The following is a 20,921-nucleotide window of genomic DNA, read 5'->3' as shown; positions in this document are numbered from 1 at the left end:
GTATGAAATTCTGAACTTATGGCATTTTTATATGCAAAATCTAATATGCATTTTTGTGAAACCACAAGGACAGGGCAGAAAGTAGTTTGCAGTGCAGAGAGTCCGGGATTTAAAGGTAGAATTTCAAGGTGGAATTGTCCATTACTCAGCTCTGTCACTCACAACCTGGGTGACAAAAGGCAAGTGACCTTTACTATTACAAACCAGCCACGGGTGGAACACAGAACTCCCTCTGCCTCCCCGAATAAAGACCAAATCCGGGGCACATGGGTGGCTCAGTTGGTTAACTGTCTGACTCCTGACTTCAGTTCAGGTCATGATCTTACTGTTTGTGGGTTCGAGCCCCACATCAGGCCCTCCACTGACAGCGTGGAGCCTGCTTGGGATTCTCTCCCTCTGTCTCTGCCCCTCCCCCCACTGGTGTGCACACGCAAAATAAATACATCAATTTAAAAAAAAACAAAAGACAAATCCATTCTGGTTAAACAGAAACGTGAGTCATGAGTTCCCTTCTTTGACATCTTTGTAGAATATTTGTTTTTAAACCACGGTTTGTTTGCCATAATCACCCATCTGTTGATCATACGCGCTCACGTGATGCCCTTACTATGTGTTATGGCTGACTCAGAAGGCTACACAGAAGGTACATTAAGCACTTGCTAACTGTCCCTTTTGTCAAAAATTCGAGTTAGTTTTCCTTTCGCGTATTTGAGTAAGTGGATGTTCGGCAATCTGGGGCTTAAGTTATTTTCCTGATTGCCTCTGTTAATTCACTTTATAAACACAGATACGTAAATCATGCAATTTGAGATGACCAGTGAGATTAAAAAAAAATCTTTCAGCAGACACTTATGGGGATGAGCACTGGATTTTAGGGAATGAATCACTGGATTTGACTCCTGAAATCATTATTGCACTATATGCTAACTTGGACATAAATTAAAAACTAAAAAATAAAATAAAATAAAATCCTCCAGCTAGTTCAAAAGTAAAAAACATGTCATAAAGTTTTAAGATGTCAAATAAAAAATCAAATTACTTATTAATCATTTGAGATTATTGTAGTAAGTGAATAAATGAATTAATAAAAGGCAACAAATTAAAGCCATAAGTGTATACTAACCATACTTTTCTAAACACGTATGATCTGATCACGTGAACATATGTGTGTGTGTATGTATGCACATTATAAACACACATATACATGCTTGAAAATCTATTGTTTCTCAGCATATTGTCATAATAAATCTCAAATATGTAATTGGATACTGGGCTCCTTTAGCAAAATTGGCCTCCAAATATTGAAGGTTCAGGAAACAAGGTATTTCTAGAAGCAGAACAACCATTTCAAGTAGTCCAACAAGTGCCCCTGCTCTCCAGAGACTCAAAATAGCAACTAGCATCCACTAAGAGCCAACCTTGTACAAGGAGCTCTCCTAGGTCATAGATATACAACCATGTAGATACCCATACACATCATTGACAGCAACACACATCATTTACAGCAACCCCATAATTAAATATTCTTACTCCTGATTTTGCAAGTAGGAAATTAAGGCTTTAGATCTGACACCGTATCTTTGACCCGAGACTCCACAGCTAGTTAGTGGTTGATTTCCTTCTCCTGCTCTTGCTTCATCATTATTTCTTATTTCTTCCTGGGCCAGGGACCTGGGAGGGGGTTGAGGGGAGGGGGGAGGCAGACTGGGACCCAGAGTTCTACCCCCACCTCCGCATGTAGGTAAAAAGACTATAGAAGCCACCCATGGGAGGGTGGCAGAAGGGAATCACAGCACAGTGACAACCAAGAAAATACCTCTTTGTCTGAACACCAGTTTCTCTTTCCCAGGCATGTTTAGGAAGGACCCTGTGTCCTGAAATGCATGTCTGTGCCTCACACATTCTTGATTTTATACACATTCTGCATTCACAGAAGTGTGAGCATTTAGTCTGTCTTTCAACCCAGGTGGATTTGTGAAGTCTTCGCAGGCAATATTACACTGCTTTTACTTCTGTATGGCACCTAAAATAGTTCTGGATGCAACACTGATACTTAGTTCATTTCTCAGCAATTTTTTTTTTCAAGGAAAGACTATAATAACAAATGTAAATGTCTAGCGACAGACATATTCTACTATCCAGTGTTTCTCACCCTCACATTGTTTAATATGTTTTGCAAGCAAGTTAGAGCTTCACATTTGTACTCCCAAGACAAATAATGGTTTTTACCCTCTAATCTAACAAGACTAGAGAAAGTAATCGGGTCCCGTCACATCAACTATGAAACCTGCCATTGGATAGTCTTGGGACTTGCATTTGGTAAATCATCTGCTAAAGCCAACATGTTACAGCATTCCTTCTGATAAGGGAAATGACTCAGCATCTAACCTACATTTCTGATTCTGTCCATTTTTAAGCACTCCGACAATTGCTGCCTTCTAACGTGTAATTCATCAAAATTGCCACCTAAAGGTATCTACCGCTTTGTGGTTCTGGTGACTTCCGCTCCACATAAACAGGTCTACTTGTCCCCTGCTGGATTTGCCTGTCTCTTGAGACTCCCAGGTGACATCCGTTCTCTGATGGGTCTAAGAAAAAGTTGCTGCTTTTCAGATGGGAGTACTAATTCCTAAGCCCTTCACTTGTGAGAGCTGAAAAAGGATGTTCTGACCTTTATTTCTCAAGACAATAGCTCATGTAGCAATTGTTTCAAGTAGCCACTTCCCTTTTAAATAAATGAAACTTCTTATTTTTTTTTTATTTATTTGGAGAGAGGGAAAGAGAGAATGAGCTGGGGAAGGGCAGAGGTGGGGGGTGGCAGGGACAGAGGATCCAAAGCGGGCTCTGTGCTGACAGCAGAGGGCCCAACGTGGCGCTCAAACTCACAAACCATGAGATCATGACCTGAGCCGAAGCCAGACATTTAACTGACTGAGCCACCCAGGTGCCCCAATAAATGAAATTTTTTAAAAGAAGTAGCAGCAGCAGCCATTAGATGTGGGAACGCATTAATATCGTTAGCAATACATTCACTTTTTTTTTTTTTTTTGTCATTCCATGTTGCTTTCACATACATTCAAAACTGCCGTTTGAGGTCAAGAAGGTGATTATTCTTGGTGAAGGACGTGGTGCTGGGAGTAACCATCCAGGAGCACATAGCCAGCTAGCTACTGCAGAACAGAGGTTCAAGCCAGGCCATGACTGCAGTAACTTTTTTAAAAGGCATGAAACCCCCAATTTTGGTATTTCCCTTCTTAATCCATGCCACCAATTGCTATGTTCAAGTGGTAGCTGTAGGCTTTTCTTCAGAGAAAAGTGGATGAAAGGAGAAAGAAAAAGAGGGTGGTAACTATATGCTCAAGGGTAGATTTTTGCTGAATATTTAAAGGGAAGAATTGGGGGTGCCTGGGTGGCTCAGTTGGTCAAGCATCCGACTTCGGCTCTGGACATGACCTTGCAGTTCGTGGGTTTGAGCCCTGTATCGGGCTCTCTGCTGTCAGCACAGAGTCCACTTCTAGTCCTCTGTCTTCCTCTCTCTCTGCCCCTCCTCTGCTCATGCTCTCCCTCTCTCTCTCTCTCTCTCTCAAAAATAAATAAACATCTAAAAAGTAAATAAATGAAGGGGAAACTTGAATACTTAGTTTAAGTGGACAGGCCACAGAGTGGCAGAGCATGAGCGGAGAAGTGAGTGGTGAGCCCACCAGGGGCTGAGCAGGGACAGGCGGGACCAGGAAGAACGACTCCTGTTTCCCCTTTGAGTCTGGAGGAATCGAGACGGGTAGATACAGGGGGTCATAATTGGGCAGGGATTCGAAATTCAGGAGCGGTGCACTTGAAGGCTGCCAGGTGGGTTCTCCGGAAACTGAGTCTGAGACAGAGCACAGGGTACAGGTGTGCACTGGGATTGCACCTGGGAAGGGAGAGGGAGGGTGGGGACTGGGCAGACTAAGGAGTCACACTGCCGTTCAACCCGACAGAGCCTCAGCCACCTACACGGCCCCGGGGCAAACACTGCCCCTGGTGGCTGGTGTCGGGACAAACCAGCTTGGCAGTCCCCTCCCTGTCCAGGGCAGCAGAGTGGGGCCATAAGATGCCATGACCTCAGATGGGGCAAGTGTCTGCAGCTCAGGGCACAGCTCTGTCGCTACGGCCCCTCCTTGAGGGGAGCTGGGCCCCTGTCTCTACTGTCTGCACGTTCACGAGAGCTTTTACACCTGTGTCAGATGAGGTCCCATTTTGAGGATGAAGTGTTAGAGGTTAATTAAGAAGGATGACGATGGTTTGGAGAGTCCCCAAGGGAGACGAGAGGGATGCTGGCCATGGCCAAAGGAGAGTGAAGGGCAAGCCTCCCCCAGGTCCTGATCGAGAGCAGACCCCAAATCTGCAGCAGCAGCACACTCAGCAAGGACGCGGCATCGAGTCAATGTCAGGATGTCTCTTAGACCTCCTAGCCCCCGCTGCTACACGAGCTGTGATTGGCAAGACTGGACCTGGAGAAGGAAAAGCAGGTGCAGTGAGGAGGGGGGGGGTTGCCTGGAGAGGTGAGAGGTCAAAAGAGGCCACTTAACCAATAAGCAAAGCACCTGCAGGGCTGGAGCTCAGAGCTGAGGCCTCTGGGAAGGGAAAGGGTACGGTGGTGCAGGAGACCCTAACAGGTGCCACAGTCACCCAGCTGGGTGGTCAGTGAGCGCATGGCAGGTGACTCATCCACGGAACACCTGCTGTTGAACAATTGCCACAGCCAGGCACTGTTCCAGGAGTGGCTGATACAGCAGTGACAAGGCAGCGGCCATCCCTGCCCTTGTCATTTTTGCATTTCAGCAGTGGGTGACAGAAAATACATGAGATGTAGGGTACGTTAGAAGCTGATTTCGCTATGGAGAAAATACAGCGGCGATAAGGGTGCTGGCGGTGGTGAAAACAGACTGCAGTTTCACACAGGGTGGTCCCAAACAGCCCCACTGAGAAGGTGACATTTGAGAAAGGACTGGAAGGAGGCCGGGAGCCCTCCATGCAGATGTCGGGACCAAAAGCTCTCTGGAGAGAGGGAGAAGCAAGGGCCAAGGCCTGAGACAGCCTCCTGCTGGGTGGTCAGGAGCACAGGGCAGGCGACCATGGCCTAAGGGCTCAGAGACTGTGCAGCACCAGTCTGCGGGCCACATGGGAGGATGGCATGAGTCCCACATGCACATCGTAATGGGACCCTTTGATCTGCTATCTCGAGAGTTATCCATCCGGGGCCTGAAAACAGAGGATGCTGGCCACGGTGAGGATTTGGCCGGTCCAAGTAGACAGCTGAGGCTTCAGAAGATGACCCATGGCCATGTGCGTGTGGAGGCCCTGTGTGAGGAATCTGGAAAAAGCAGGAGTACCTCACCACCATTAGCAGCACACCATGGGGTCTTTCTTTGCCAGGCTCTTTCTTCCTCCTGCACCTCCACCCCTCCTCCTTACACCACTGAATTCTGCGTGTGTATCTTATGTTTCCAGTTCTGTGACTTTCCAACTCACCTTCACACTAAGTTTGAGTCTGACCGTTTCCCACACCGGTGTTCCTGTGGTGACCACCATTACAGATGCCCCTTCATGGTCTCTCAAGTATCTTGACTCCTCCCAAGTCTTCCCTTCTAACTAATGCTGGGACTGTCCTTGTTTATTGTATTTTATTCCACCTACCAGGTGTTCCGGGTAATTATCTAGTCTTCTGTGAAAGATGTTTATATTGGAACACTCATTGACATCAATCCTTGTAGTTACATCTTAGGAGAATGTTAGAATACAAATCTTGAAGACAGGCTAATTTTAAATTCTGTTTCTTATTTTACCTGGCATTAAAATAAGTCAAATCAGTTTTTCTCAAATTGGAGGGATGTAAAGGATGACTTTAGAAAAAAAAAAAAAGGTCCTCTAAAACTTCTAAGGTTAAATGTGATTATTTCATAAAATAATCTTTCTTAAATATGTCTAGAAATAAATTTAGACATAAATGTTTTATGCTTATACAAGTGGAAAGCCCAAATGAACACTTATAAATTAAATATAAATAAAATCAAAAAACCGAAAAAGTATTACAGTTAACTATGAATTTGGTATGGCGGGTGCTAGCATTTGCTGAAACGAAGTTATTCTTGGGATGCAGACGAGGTCCTGGACGGTTGGCCAGCCTCACCTGATCAGAGCATGCCTACAACCCCTATAACCCTGTGCCCATACCGCCTCCTACATATGAGCCTCCTACCGTTGGTGCCAGACCATGGGACCCCCATGTGTGGGGAATGCATCCCTGGAACTCTGTTCTCTCCTTAGTTTCACAGAAGCACTTGTTCCCAAGATGGTGTAAAAGAACTGACATGAGACTAAACTTCCACTGTGGTTTTTGTGGGGGAGTTTTTTGTTGTTGCTTTGTTTTCAGAAAGTTTATTTTATTTTATTTTATTTTTAGAGGGAGAGTACTCAAGTGGGAGGGGATGGGAAGAGAGAGAGAATCCCAAGCAGGTTGCACACTCAGCACAAAGCACAGGGAGGGGCTTGATCCCACGACCCTGGGATCATGACCTGAGCCGAATTCAAGAGTCGGACACTTAACCGACTGAGCCACCCAGGAGCCCCCCACCACGGTTTTTGGGTTGAACTGCAGCCAAATGATCCAACGTAACTTTTACTAATTGTCCAGGTAATTATCAGAGTAGCAACTCTGACATGAACAACATCTCAGAAAGAACCAGTTGGACAAACACAGTTCAAGTACAGTTTCTAATGTCAAGGATCTACTTTCTCTTCTTTATAGTACTGGCCATGCCTGAGGCAATTAACATACTACATTTTTCCACCAAAACGTTCACCTCAGGATTTTCTTTTCTTTCCTTAGCCTATTGTCAGGTGGTGACTTCGTCTGTTGTACATTTTGTTTATATTTTTAAAATTCTTTAGTACTACTTGAGTAAACATTTATAAACCACTTTCTCAAAGTATTAAATGTTATAATATCAAAGACTGGATCAAATACAATATCAAAAACTAAAACCGTGTTTCAACGTTTTACATGACCACCGAATTTCAGAGTTGGAGCTGACACAGTCAAATTCATCCCTAAAATATCCTGCAGAAATCATCATTTAGTCTGTGTCTGAAAAGCTGCAGTTACTAGCTTATAAAGCAATATATTCCAGTCTTCAGTTAGAAATTTCTTTACATTGAATCAAAATCTATTGCTGTAATTTTTGCCTTTTTGTGTTCATCCTGCCTTCTAGAATAAAGCACAAATCTAATCTCTCTTGCAAAGGATAACTCCTTCACCCCTCCCCCATGAATACGACAGCTCCCTCCTTCCTCAGCCTGCCTCCCACCCAGACAAACATCCTCAGTACTTTCCATCGTTTGTACAGCACAATGCAGAATAACATGGAAAAACAGCACAGTGATTGCTTTGGTACATTTTGCAGACAACACAATTCCTTAGCAGAAACTGCAACAGATTATGTGATCCAGGGATTGTATCCAAGAAATAGGCTTTTGTGTCAATTTTTGTTAGTAGAGCTAATATTATAAAGGACCACAAAGTAATATGTAGAATTATCCTATTAAAAGGACAGGGATGGAACATATTTTAAATGATAACTAAGCATGTGCTGGCATGCATATATATAATTTATTTATCTATTTCTCTTTACAACTGAAGAAAGAAAATGTGAAAGCCTGAATAGGCTCTTGTTGACTGGGTAGGGGGGAAGGTGACAGCAACCAGGCTTTCCTGGCTCGCTTCCCAGGTCCTTTCCATAAAAGCCCCTTTCCAAACTGAAAAACAGGATCCTTATGGTCTTTTTTCTTTTTTTTTTTTTTTTAAGTTTATCCATTTGTTTTGAGAGAGAGACAGCGAGCACATGGGAGGGGCAGGGAGAGAATCCCAAGCAGGCTCCACACTGTCCGTGCAGAACCCAATGTGGGGGGTTGATGTGGGGCTCAAACTCACAAACCACAAGACCTCAACCCAAGCTGAAATCAAGAGCTGGGTGCTTAACCAACTGAGCCCCCCAGGTGCCCCCAGAATCCTAATGGTCTTGACAGAGCCTCCTGGAAGAACCAGACAAGGTTCTACACTACAGCCAAATCCCATGAAGATATGGTATCTGGCGACCCTGTCTTCATTCTTAACTGTCCGTGTGCAGAGCCCAGTCTTCAGAGTTGAGGAAGTGAGACGTGATATCCAAGGGAAATGCACCTATACTCACCAACTCTCCCACTCTGGCCCCACAGAATCCTGGCTGTATAACAGGGACAAGTAATGTCCTGGGTATAAGTGTTATGGTGGCCTAAAGCTCCACAAAGCCCAGGTCATAATCAGGAGGGAGAAAAGATCTGGCTGGGCTCACCTGTGGCCCCTTCCCAGTGTCACAGTGGGGGACCAGGCAGCAGCCATAGCTCCCTTGGAGGTATGGCTTTTTTGTTGTTGGTGAGAACATGTTTTGCAGATAGGTGTTTGCGTCTTCCCCAACAACACTGCGGCTGATAGTCATAACAGCACGTGAGAGCACATTACCGCCCAGAATGGGAAAAACATGTTTACGATTAATTCTTTTCTCCAACAGCTGGCTGCCCCAACTCCTTGATTAAAGAGCTCCATCACTTCAGGATCCTTGGAGAAGAGCAGGTGAGTCAGCCTCTCAAAGGCGGTGCCAGGGTGTCGTGAAAGACAGACACTAATGAGACAGTTTGGGTGCTCTCCAGGGAGGTAGAGTGTGTCTCCTGACCCTTGGCACCCTAAAATGGGGAAGAAAGCCACGCCGCAGATATGTGTGAAGACACTCTTTTCCTCTTCTATCCATCAGATCTGACAGGTTATTAATTGGTACATCTGCCAGAGCATTTCGTCTCAGGACGCCAGCAGTAAGCAGGCCCGATGTAGCGGCAGATAGGCAAACGAGTAAGTGCCCAGATATATTATGCCTAAGAGCCCAGTCGTCACAGACGGTCCTGACATGATGGCAGTGGGCAAGTGTGCAAGCTCTCCTCACCAGACTTTTGCACTCGGTGCACATTATCCGTATTTCACCGCAGCCGCTTTCTCTATGGTTGTGAATGTGTGACTTATATACAAAGGGTGGCCCATCAAAAGTAGATGATTTGAGTAGTGTGGTGCTCAGCGAGATGTCAGATTTTAAACAGATGTGCTAAGTAAATAATTCAAGGTGCTGAATCACACACGCGCGCGCACACGTACTTTTGACCACGTCAAAACAAATTTCTTGGTCTTTACATAGAATTAGTTTCCATGGTATTATGTTAAATCTTGATGGCAAGTTATTTTTGAAACACTTACACCAAGTAGTTGACAACATGGTGGTTTACTCCCAAGGGTCGTCTTTGCCAAGTCTGAACGGGAAAACCTGCAAAGGGAGATGGGGCCGCTCAGTGTCGTTGATAAGTTTTTGGTTTGTGTGTTTTTCTTTGGTATGTGTATGTTGCAAGTTTGGACCCCACCGTGTCCAATACTAAATCAAAAGCAGAAAGGGATTAATTGGGGGAGGATAAAAAACTGGAATTCTTTCCAACTCCCTGAATTAATAGGTTTCAGCATGCTTCCTTCATTATTTAAAGACTGCAAATTCCAGAATTCAGCGGGCATAAGTGTTCATTCAAATATAAGGAAAATCAGCTATCCTCCACTGCAGGTAAGAGTTGTTAACTGGCTCCCTCAGACACACCTATTTATGAAACACATGAATCTCACAGCCGTCTTCCTGTGAGATATCTTGAAATAAGAATTACTGATTGTTACCCTGACATTTCCGCCCAGATAATGGAGCTTTCTCTTCTAACTTGTACCAATATTTGCAAATTATTTCCATATTTGTGTTAGAGTCATTGGTGATTAGCAGGGAAAGAAGCCAACTGCAATCATCTCCTTAGATCTGCATAAAAGTCAGGCCACTTTGCATTCTCCTAGAAATTTAATCGAGCCATAATCAAAATCAATATTATTCTGATTAGTTGTGCAACATGGAGACATAGTGCATCACAGCAATATTGATCTTTATTTCCTGAAAAAAAAAAAAAAAAAACACTTTTCCTTCCTTCTTTGCTTTCATTCAGCAGGTGCTTACTGAGCACATATTCAGGTGCTGTATACCATTTTTAGTTATAGGGATAAAGAAATGAAAAAGAAATACCTATCAGGGGAAAACTGCTAAGTTATATACACACAAACATGTTCAGTATATATTGTGCTAGGTGCTTTTTATAGCCATGGAGAAAAATAAAGCCAAAAAGAGGGTTGTGGTAACTGGGGGAAGAGGTGAAATTTTATATAAGGTGGTCAGGAAGAACCTCACTGAGCAGGTGATTTGTGAGTGGAGACCTGAATGTATATGTAAACGCATAATGTAAAAAGCATCACAAAATGCAAGGTGTGGTTGGAGTGAGGCAGGAAGAAATCCAGGAGAGTGTGAACCGGAAGCCAAAGGCAGGACACATTTCTAGGAGGAGGGCTGATTACCTGTGCCCTGTGCTGACCAAGCAGGATGACCGGTGAGAAATGAACACAGAATTCATTGGTGACCTTGACCAGGGGAGGGTGGGGGTGAAAGCCTGCTTGAATTGGGTTCGTGTGAGATGAGAAGAAGAATGGGAGACAGCAAATATAGGTACCTTCTTTTTTTTTTTAATGTTTTAATGTTTATTTATTCTTGAGACAGAGACAGAGCGTGAACAGGGGAGGGGCAGAGAGAGAGGGAGACACAGAATCTGAAACAGGCTCCAGGCTCTGAGCTGTCAGCACAGAGCCTGACGTGGGGCTCGAACCCACAAACTGTGAGATCATGACCTGAGCCGAAGTCGGATGCTTAACCGACTGAGCCACCCAGGCACCCCTAGGTAACTTCTTTCTTGAGGAATTTAGGTATAAAGGAAAGCAAAGAAATGAGGTAGCTGGGGGTGGAGGAATGTGGAAGCAAGATAATGTTTATTCGCTGGTGGGAATGACTCTGTAGAGGAGTGGGAAGTTGGAGATGCAGGGGAGAGGAGAGACTGTCGGGAACAATGTCCTGGCTCACAACAACTGAGTGTAGGCTCAGCCTGAGACAAGATTACAGGCAGCTCAGCTGGCAGTGGGGATGATGGCAGAATCTGGAAGGTGGTTGTCATTTATGCTTCTCTTATCTCAGGGAAATAAGAAGCAAAGTTGTCAGCTGAGAGTGGAGATGGGGGGAGAGATTCCCAGGGAGAGGAAAGGGTAATGACAATGTCATTTAGGAGGGTAGGAAGTGAATAAACTTGGGAAAGAAATGAGTTTGGAGTGAGATCCGTCAGCCTGGTGTCCTTCTGTCACATTCAACTGTGTAGACACAACTCCAGTAAGTGCAGAGTTGGGTTTAACTCAGAGTTTGGTTTTCAGCTAGGAGAGCAGAGAGGTGGGATATGAAAAGACAGGGATAGGAAAGGTGGTTGGATCCATTGGTTCCAGGTCCCAGTGGGTCCAAATAATTTTTGGAGGTTGAGCTGGAAGTTTGAGTTTTAGAGTTTGAAGGGTTTAGCTGGAAAAGTAGGTGTTGGCTGAGGTGTGCAGCCAACGTTGAGATTGTGGAGGCATGCAGGGAACAGCTGTGGTGGGGCCAGGGAGGGCCAGAAGGGCTGGTGGCTGAGTTAGGATAGAGAACAAGTTGACTAGAGAAGTTGAGGTCACAGACTCGGGAAGCCAGGGCACTGGAAGGTGTGGCCCGTGTGGACACTGAGATCCTCCAGAATTATCACCAAAGCAGACTTGGAAAGAACTCTGATGAGTCATGAACTGGATCTTCAAGAAATGGGGGTAGAGGGAGCAGGGAGATAGAGAGGGTGAGGGAGGTGGGGCTCAGGAGCTGGCTGTAGATGGAGAAAGAGCACCCAACGGAGATTCATGGCTTGAAATTCAAAGCTGGAGGGTTTCAGGAGAGAATAAAACTGTTCTACTTAGAACGTAACAGCGTAATGCTTGGTGGTACAAAGTGTGCAGAGAACATTTGAGGGAGCTGTCAGGGAAGTGGTGTCCTAGGGCATGAGCCAGTTTCAATGAAGAAAGAATGTGAGAGAAACACTGGGAGTAGATTGAAGTCACAGGGCAGTTACTCTGCCTGGCCCTGGCTTCCCCAGCACAGGGGCGGGAGTTGGGGCCACTGAAAGATGGGGTAGAGAAAAGGGGTGTACAGAGCCACATGTGGGTGGGGGGTCAGACTAGAAAGCTGACAAGGGAGCCAGGGACTGCTTTGGGGACTGATATAAACCCATGCATCAGTCAGGACATTTCTATCCTGATGATACATGACAAAAGCTAGTGGCCTCAGGGCAGGTATGGCTGAGTCTCCAGAGAAAAAGCAGAGCAGCCCCCCTGCTCCTGCCCTTGGGGTGGGCATTCTAGCCCAGAGCTGGCAAAACATTCCAGCTCTCTCTGGGTGCTTGAGACAACTTTCATTACTTGATGAAATGAAATGTTATATTAGTATGTGTTACAAGTGCCCTTGGACACATCAGTTCAGTCCCTCTCTACTGTGGCTTTTCCATTTGTAGAGAAGGAGGAACAATGGTCAACCATCTCTTAGAATTTTTGTAAATAAATAGTATGGCGAAGTTACAAATACTAAGTGCTACACTAAAATGTTTCTGATTTAAATAGCATTTTCATTCTTTATACTCAATCAGTAGGTTAAACAAGTAGTAATCAGGTAGGCAATAAAATAAGTGTAATGTTCACCTAAATGTGAATTGATAAGATGAACACAGATACTGGTTAATGAATCCATTGCTGGATGGTGGAGATGCTTACTGGTTATCTAATTTCTCTGTATGTGATTCCCTTACACTTGCTTTGGTCTTTAACAGGCACCTGATTTTTGAGAGCCAAAATAAAAATAAAGCATTAAACACTATGAATAATTACCTTCCAAAAATGAAAATACACCTAAAAATCCTTGGAATTTAACGTATTTACTCTAGCTTCTTGGCCCTATCTCTGATATGTGTTTATAGTTCACATTCATAAAACACCTCTCCTCCCCCCCTCCCCCCCCCCGTCCAAACTATTTAGCAAAGATATTATCACAATGTAGGTAAAAAGCTACTCTAAAGTTCAAGGTAAGCCTTAAAAAAAAACATAAACAAAAAAACCAAACCAGGAATGACATCTGTCAGTCCATAGGGTTTTGAGAGCCTTCAGGAGAACTACATTTCAGAAATACCTCCATTTACACCAGTTTTTCCCACCTTAGTTTCAATCACCAGAATTTTAAGGAAACTTTCATTTCATTCAACAGACATTTTGTGAATACTTCTTGTACTGTTATTGTGCTAGTGTTAGATAAAATGGCAAACAAGGAAATCGCAGGAACAAATCGTGATACGTGCCAAGGTGAAAACAGTGATTGAGATTTAACCTATTGTAGATAAGGAGCCACGGAGCCATGAAGTAAAGGTTGAGAGGGCACCCACTATTCACTGCGCTAGGATCTCAGTAGCAGATGGAAGAGCATTTGAAGCAGAGGGAAGCACATGTTCAGTGACCCCCCCCAAGAGGTGAAGAGATTGTCCTGTTCAAGGCGCTACATAAAAATCAATGTGGCTGGAAAATAATGAACAAGAGGGACAATGATGAAAGATGAAGACCCATCTGGACCATGTCGGCCATGGTCAAGGTTTGGATTTAATTCTAAGTCCAATGGGAAATTCTTAAAAGTTTAAGCACGGGACTGGCATTAACTAAATTACATTTCAAGAATGGTCAGTCTTGTTGCAATATGGACAAGGTCTGGATTAAGAAGGTCGACAGAGGAAAGAGAAAGAAGTGAATATTCAGAGATAGAGTGAAGGGTCTCGGTGACTCATTAGCTGTGGGTCAGGGAAATGAAGGAGTCCCACAGTGTTATTTTACCAAGATGGGTAAGATGGTAAGAAGGTGAGGAACCCACGGCTCAACTCTGAGCAGATTTGCTAGGCCGGAAGCATTGAGAAGGAGGCAAGCCAGAATTTGGGTATATGAGTTGGAACTCACAGGAGACGGAGGTCAGGGGTCAAAGATGGAGAGATAAATGTGGAGTCCCTGTCACGCAGATGGTATTTTAAGTCCATGAAATGAAACTTGTTATCAATGTGTGTTACAAGTGCCCTTGGACACATCATTTCAGTCCCTCAATTGCCAAAGGGAGATAAAAGACAAGGGACCACGTGAACCCTACGGAGCTCCATTTGGAAGTATGTTAGAGGAAACGAGAGCCCAGGGAGAGGCAGGGAGGACGAGGGTGCAGGAGATGAGCACCAAGTACCTCTCAAGGAAGTCAGAGACGAACCCCCTTCCTCTGAGGGTGGGGTGCTTGAGCTTGGAGGCCAACAGTAGTACCACTCGTAAACCATTTCTCAGGGACTGTAGCAAAGGGTAAATAACATGTGTCCATGGGCCCCCCTGCCCTCTGCTGCCTGCCTGATCAACAGCACATGCTTAGCAGTCCTGTTTGCAAAGCCTTCGGAAGTCTCTGGGGGTCACACCCACTGTAGAAACACCTGTGAGGAAAATGGTTCGCAGGTTACCCACCTTCATAGCCTTGCCTTCTGAGGAGCACTGTCGTGGCCACAGCAAGGACAAGGGACAAAGAAAGCAATGGTCTTGACCTCCTTTCCAGAATATTCCACAGCCACTGGAAGTCGAAATATTTTTTGACATTGTGTCATCAAAAACATCTGAAAAAAAAAAAAGCTTCAGGGCCGCCAGCCTGGCTCAGTCAGTAGAGCATGTGACTCTTGATCTTGGGGTCGTGAGTTTGAGCCTCACATGCAGCATAGAGAGAACTTTCAAAAAATAAATAAAAACTTTAAGAAAAAAAAACTCATAAATTGCAATCCAGGACATAATCTGTCGCTTCAATTATATTTTAGGTGTTGTTTGATCTGTTTCCTCCTTACATCTGATTTCAGCCATTCTGATGATTTCTGATGGTTTCTCTATGCAGTGATCAAGGTCCGGCCCTTTCTGTAGCCAATTTATTTCATCAACCCATGACAGGAGTCCAGGGATGAAGAAAACATTAGCAACAGAACAGAAAATACAAAGAGCAATGTGGCGGGCACACCCACAGAGGCTGTCACCAACTCTCCCGGGGCTAACTACCTGCAAATGAGGAAAAATAAGATTAAGGTTACTGAGGATTTGATGAGTGTTTGTTTTCTGTGTGTGTGTGTGTTTTAATTCTAATACATACAGAAAATAGGCCATCGTCTGCAGAGCAAGGAGAAATGGATTAATCATGAATGTGTGTTTCTCTATAAAGTTATTTTAGATGTGTTATCCAAAAAGTAAATTCTATAATAAGCTGTTTTTCATTATTTTCCAAAAGATGACTGTGGGAGAGTGAGCTGAAAAAAATTTTTTTAATAAAAAGGGAAAAAGAGAGAAAATGGAAGCAGCTTGGTTTTGAGGAAAGGGTGGTGTTTAGAGCCACAGCCCTGAGTTCTGATGTGGGATTGGGGGGTTTCGTGCCTGGGTGAAGGTCAGCAAGGGACCGAACTTCTTTGTGACTCAGTGGTCTCGTGTTCCAGTTCCCAGAGTGGGCAGAGAATGAACTTCATAGACGAAGTGTCTGTCAGCACCGGCACCTGGGACAGAGTCATAGTTCAGTGAATGGTATTTCTGGTGGGGATTCCTCTCCTCCACGGGAGGTTACGAGAGGCCCCAGGGAGGGATTCCCCTGGTGCTCGTGGTTAAGACCTAACAGAAGCCAGAATTTAGGGAGGGAAAGCAAAACAGGTCCCTGCCTGCGGAGGGGTAGTTTTGTAGCTGTACCTGAGTGCCCCCAAAAGGATACTCTGGAAAATTCCACGGAGAAACAAAAACCCACCTCCTCCGTGCTCAGGGGATTTGAAATTGAAAGGCTGCCATGCAGCTCCCAGATTGCTGACAAGCTGTGACTCATTTTGACAGAACATTTCCCAGTTTTACCTGCTATTCCTGTTGTTCACATTTGCCTCGGTTTTAAATTTTAGGTTCCTTTTTGCTTTCTTTTCTTATGAAAGCATGCAAATCAAATATCACCATGGAGAGGTGTCTGTCTTCCTACCACCTTTTGGGTGGTTTTCCAGGGGTTCAGGGTAGTCAGGTGCAGACCCTTCCCAGCCTGACCCCTCGAGTGACCACCAGTATTTAGCAGGCAGCCAATGGCTGGCAAGAAAGGGGAAGCTAACTTGCCCATATGGGATTTGAACCTGTGACCCTTGCTTCATTATAGAACAATATTCTACCCAACTCAACTCTTCTAACTACCTACAGACCACCAAAATACAACCCCCATTTGATTATACTCTCTCATGATTCGTTATTTAGATTCCTAAAATGGGAGTTTATTGAAACTTCTATGAACTTTGTGCTTTAAAAATGGATATTTTCCACTTTTACGAGAATCCATGAGCATACACATAAAGACTGAATAATTTACTCCTCGAATAAATAAAATATAAACCATACCAATGAGTTGAGATCTTTACCTGATAGGTCACACTAACAGAATGCATTTTCAGAGAAATTTTTAATTTTTTTTTTCTCTTGGGGGCAAAGTAGTATGCTTTGTTAATACTTATTTTCCAGAATGTTGGCGAATACTATGTTGTCGCTTTAAATTATCTTAGTTACCTGTCTGTGGATTATCCATTTTATGAAAGTCTATGTATAAATTTGCAAACTAGTTTTAATAACAGCTTAAACAGCATTACTCAGCAGGTAAGTATGAAGCTGTCTACACAAACACAGGCGCGCACACACACACACGCACTCACTCTCTGATTCCAAAGACAAACACTAAAGAAGTGATTTTTTTAAGGGAATTTGCTACTTTTGCGCCCACCTGACAATAGATTCCACACAGGCCTAGTCCATGTTGCAAATTAATCATGTTCCTTCAGTCCTGTTTGTAAAACGCTACCCATTATTGATGAGGAAAACAATCCCTTGCAGATTATGCAAGTACTATCGAATCAGCATTTCTTCATGTTCACCAATTTATCACTTTGCCACTGTTGTGTGTATTTTGCGCTCAGACACATGTAAATATTCTGCTCTACTTCCTGCTAATTTGTTACAAGGCTCCAGTAAACATATAGTAGGTTTCTCTCAATGAATTGTCATTTTTATGCCAGTTTAGTAGTTGAGAGGAATCTATGGAAATGTGGGCCATATCTTGAAGGGAACCGAATAAGTATCTTTAATGACATACGTGTAATTACATGTCTAAATTCTTTCCTTAGGATACGAAACTTTCTATAAATACTAACTCATTACTGTCTCTGGGTCAAATGTTTGTTCTTACAAAGTTCACAATGTAATAAAAAAAAAAAAAGGCAGTGCACTCAGTGGGCATAGGTTTCATTTCAGATGTGTGTACTTTTTAATTATCAGAAATGACCAGGTATATAAGTTAAAATATTTGTCTTCCGTGAGGAAAGAAATTGTATGCTCAAATTCTCTTGAGTGTATCATAAGTAGAATGACTATAATAAAGTCATTTTTTTTATATTCCTTAGCTAATGAGTGGAAAGAACATAATTTTACATTTCATCAGTATTTGGAACCACTACAAATGCCATCAGCAAGAATACTAAAGCATTATTGGACTTTGTCCATAGGTTAACTTCTTCCTAGATAAAAGCTATCATCATAGTAGTAAAATCACTTAGCTAAATTAAATATATAGGTACTCTGTCATCAAGTCAGAAAACAGCCAATTGCTTGAGAGCCATTTATTTAAAATAGAAAAGCCATCCCACATCACTGATATTAATTTCCATTGCCTTTGATTATTTTATTAGAATTATTTAATTGATTGATGCTCACTGGAGTTATATTTCATTAACTCATCCTATAACAATTTGTTGTTTACCAACTATGGACAAGATACTATAGCAGGGGTGCATGGGTGGTTCAGTCGGTTGAACGTCCAACTTCAGCTCAGGTCATGATCTCGTGGTTCGTGGGTTCGAACCCCACTTTAGGCTCTGTGCTGACAGCTCAGAGCCTGGAGACTGCTTCAGATGCTGTGTCTCCCTCTCTCTCTGACTCTCCCCTGCTTGTACTCTGTCTCTCTCTCCAAAATAAATAAACATAAAAAAAAATTTTTAAAGATACTATAGCCAATTCAGGAGATACAAATACACAAAAGGATGAGGGGAAATGCAAAGGCCCACAGTCAAGTCTGGAGGGACAAGAGACTGTGTCCCCTGAACTCAAAACTTAACCAGCCAAAAATCGCTTTTGAGACCAGGCCTCCCACTGAGCAGAAATGTGCTTGGCACAGAAAAGGAGACAAGGAAAGAGGAAATCCAGTTAAAAGTAGGGCAACAAAGTTGGGAGGTCACAGCAGGTGAGCCCCCATGCATTTATCCCCAAACCCCCAAAACCAGAAGAGGAAACTCCAGAGGCACCAAGAGCTATTCTGGATCCAACTTGTTTCTAAAGTGTCAGGAGGACTGATTTCATGTAAAACTGTGCAGCAGAAAGAAGCAAGGTTCAATCCCATAAAATTTTTAAGAGGTTACAGAGAATGAAGAACAGAATGATGTCCTGAGAGACAATAAAAGCACGTCAGTCCGGTGGAAGCTAAAGTAACTATTTCAAAAAGAACCATGTTATTAAGAAATTATACAAATAAAAATAAGTAACAGTGTCTTAAAAGAGGAAGTGAAAAGGAAGAAACTTCTAAAAACTGAAAGTAAAGTGAGATAAAGGATTCCAGAGATTAAATTCGACAGATTTAGAAGGTGAGTAAGGAACATCCAATATACATATACTAGAAATCCTGTAAGAAACACGTCGAAGCAAGAAAATAGAGCAAATAACTGAAAATCAAATGCAATACAGCTTCCTTGAATCAAAAAAATCGATCAGAAAATGACCAGCATCAAGATATATTCTAACAAAACTACCATATTCTAAAGAAAGAAAATTCCTTTGGGCATCTAGGCAAAAAGATTATCAATTGAATGTATAAAGGGGAAAAAAATTAAATTGTCATCAGGCTTGTCCATAACACCTTACACCAGAAGAACATGGAGTAAGACAGTGAAGATGGTCAAGGGGGAAAAAATGTGAGCCTAGGACTTGATATCCAGCCAAATCCATTTTTAAGAATAGAGATCCCAAATAAACTGTCACTGATATGCAAGTCCTCAGTAAATATTTTTCCTATACACTCCTTCCAAGGAATTTACTAGAGAACAAGCTTCTAACAACCAAAATTACTGGAAAGATATCAACGTAAGAACTTGTGGGGAACATCACGTGTGTTTGTGTGTTTGTGTGTACGTGTGTGTGTGTATACACTTAAGATAACATGAAAAGTAAGAGAAACAAAGCATAGTATGGAACGGGTGTATATTCCAACAAAGTAGATACAGTATTATTATAAAAATTTGGCAATGGGGCTCCTGGGTGGTTCAGTTGGTTAAGCATCAGACTCTTGGTTTTGGCTAAGGTCACGATCTCATGGTTTATGAGATCAAGCCCCAGGTTGGGCCCTAGGCTGACAGCTCAGAGCCTGTTTGGGATTCTCTCTCTCCCTCTCTCTCTGCCCCTCCCCTGCTCGCGCTCTCTCTCAAAAAAAAAAAAAAAAAAAAAAAACCATTTTTTTTAATTTGGCAAAAGAAACGGTAGAGCATGTGAAAATATATTTGAGGTTTTTAGTAATCATATTCATAGTGATAGTATTGGTACTATTATTCTATATCCTTGTATGTGTGTGAGATAAGGCCATTGAGCTATTGTGGGATAGTGTTTTATTCTACCATCCTCTGTGTTCTTAAAAACCAGTGTAGAAGAAGCAAATACAAATGTCAAATAGAAAATGGTAAGTCAAAGCCCTGTTGTTCTGAAACACCTACCTTCCTAGTAAATTTCAAGTATACAATACAGTATTATTCACTGTACTATCATTTTGTACATTAGATTTCCAGAACTCATTCATCTTATAAAACTAAAACTTCATACCCATTTTGGCGAGGCCAAGGCATAAAAGTTGAAAGGTCTAGTGGTACACTACTGAGCTGAGCACCTCAGAGGGTTCCGATAAATATTTATTGAAATCATTCGCAGTTCCATGAGAGGATGTTGTGTGCCACCTCCTTAGGACATAGCTCGTTTCCCAGCTGACATCATCCACTCTCTCCTCTCTTCCCACCCCCTCCCTTCAGCATATAAATATATTATTTCTTCATTTTCAGAAAATCCTTTACAATCCCTCTGTCCCCTTCAGCTGCTATCCAATGTTTCTTTTCTCCTTTTCAGCCAAACTCCTACGGGGAAAAGAACCCATTCTTGCCTCTTGGAATTCCTCTCCTCCAATTCTGTCCTGACTCCATTTGACTCCACTAAGATTTTTGGCTCCATGACTCCACTGAAATGGCTCTTGCCAAGACCCCAATGACATCTGTATTTCCAGCTCCAGCCAGTTTCCAGTAATTGCCTTCTGGGCAGCTTTTGAGACAATTTATCATGACACCCTCACTCAAGTATTTTCTTCCCTTGGCTCCCAGGACACCCACATCCTTTTCATTTCCCACCTGCCTCATAGGCTGCTGCTTCTCAGTGCCCTTTGCTGGCTCCTTCTCATCTTCCCTACAAAGGTTAGATGGTCTCAGCTAGTCTCATGGCTATGGAGATAACACAGAGTCAGGCTGTCAAATCAGACACTCAGGAATCCTAGATGTAACCTTGTGTCACACTCTCCTAATGGCTTCAAAGGCGGGTAAAAATGAGGTGCCCACAAACCACAGAGAAGTCTGCGTCATTTAGCAGAGCTCCCTGGGTCGTTTCTCAGTGTATCAGGGTGTACTACAGGCAAGACTTAATGAATGAGGTCTCTGAGAAGTACCTGGAATGATCATTAATGTGCAATCTCTCAATTATATAAGCTATCCCATCACTC

At 43.1% G+C, this 20,921-nt stretch overlaps 1 protein-coding gene across 2 annotated transcripts in view; it reads left to right on the top strand.

Annotated features, from left to right (window-relative positions):
- Nucleotides 1-20,921, top strand: part of PRKN (parkin RBR E3 ubiquitin protein ligase) — a 1,351,707-nt gene that overhangs the window by 1,131,580 nt on the left and 199,206 nt on the right. For both annotated transcript variants that reach the window (XM_030316747.1, XM_030316746.1), the window contains exon 8: nt 8,586-8,647. In XM_030316747.1, the coding sequence (XP_030172607.1) occupies nt 8,586-8,647 (62 nt within the window). The remainder of the gene's footprint in view (nt 1-8,585; nt 8,648-20,921) is intronic.

This window comes from Lynx canadensis, chromosome B2, assembly GCF_007474595.2.
Source record: "Lynx canadensis isolate LIC74 chromosome B2, mLynCan4.pri.v2, whole genome shotgun sequence".
In the NCBI taxonomy this organism is placed as follows: Eukaryota; Metazoa; Chordata; class Mammalia; order Carnivora; family Felidae; genus Lynx; species Lynx canadensis.
Note: the sequence above shows the minus strand (reverse complement) of the source record. Positions and strands in the feature narration are given on the sequence as shown.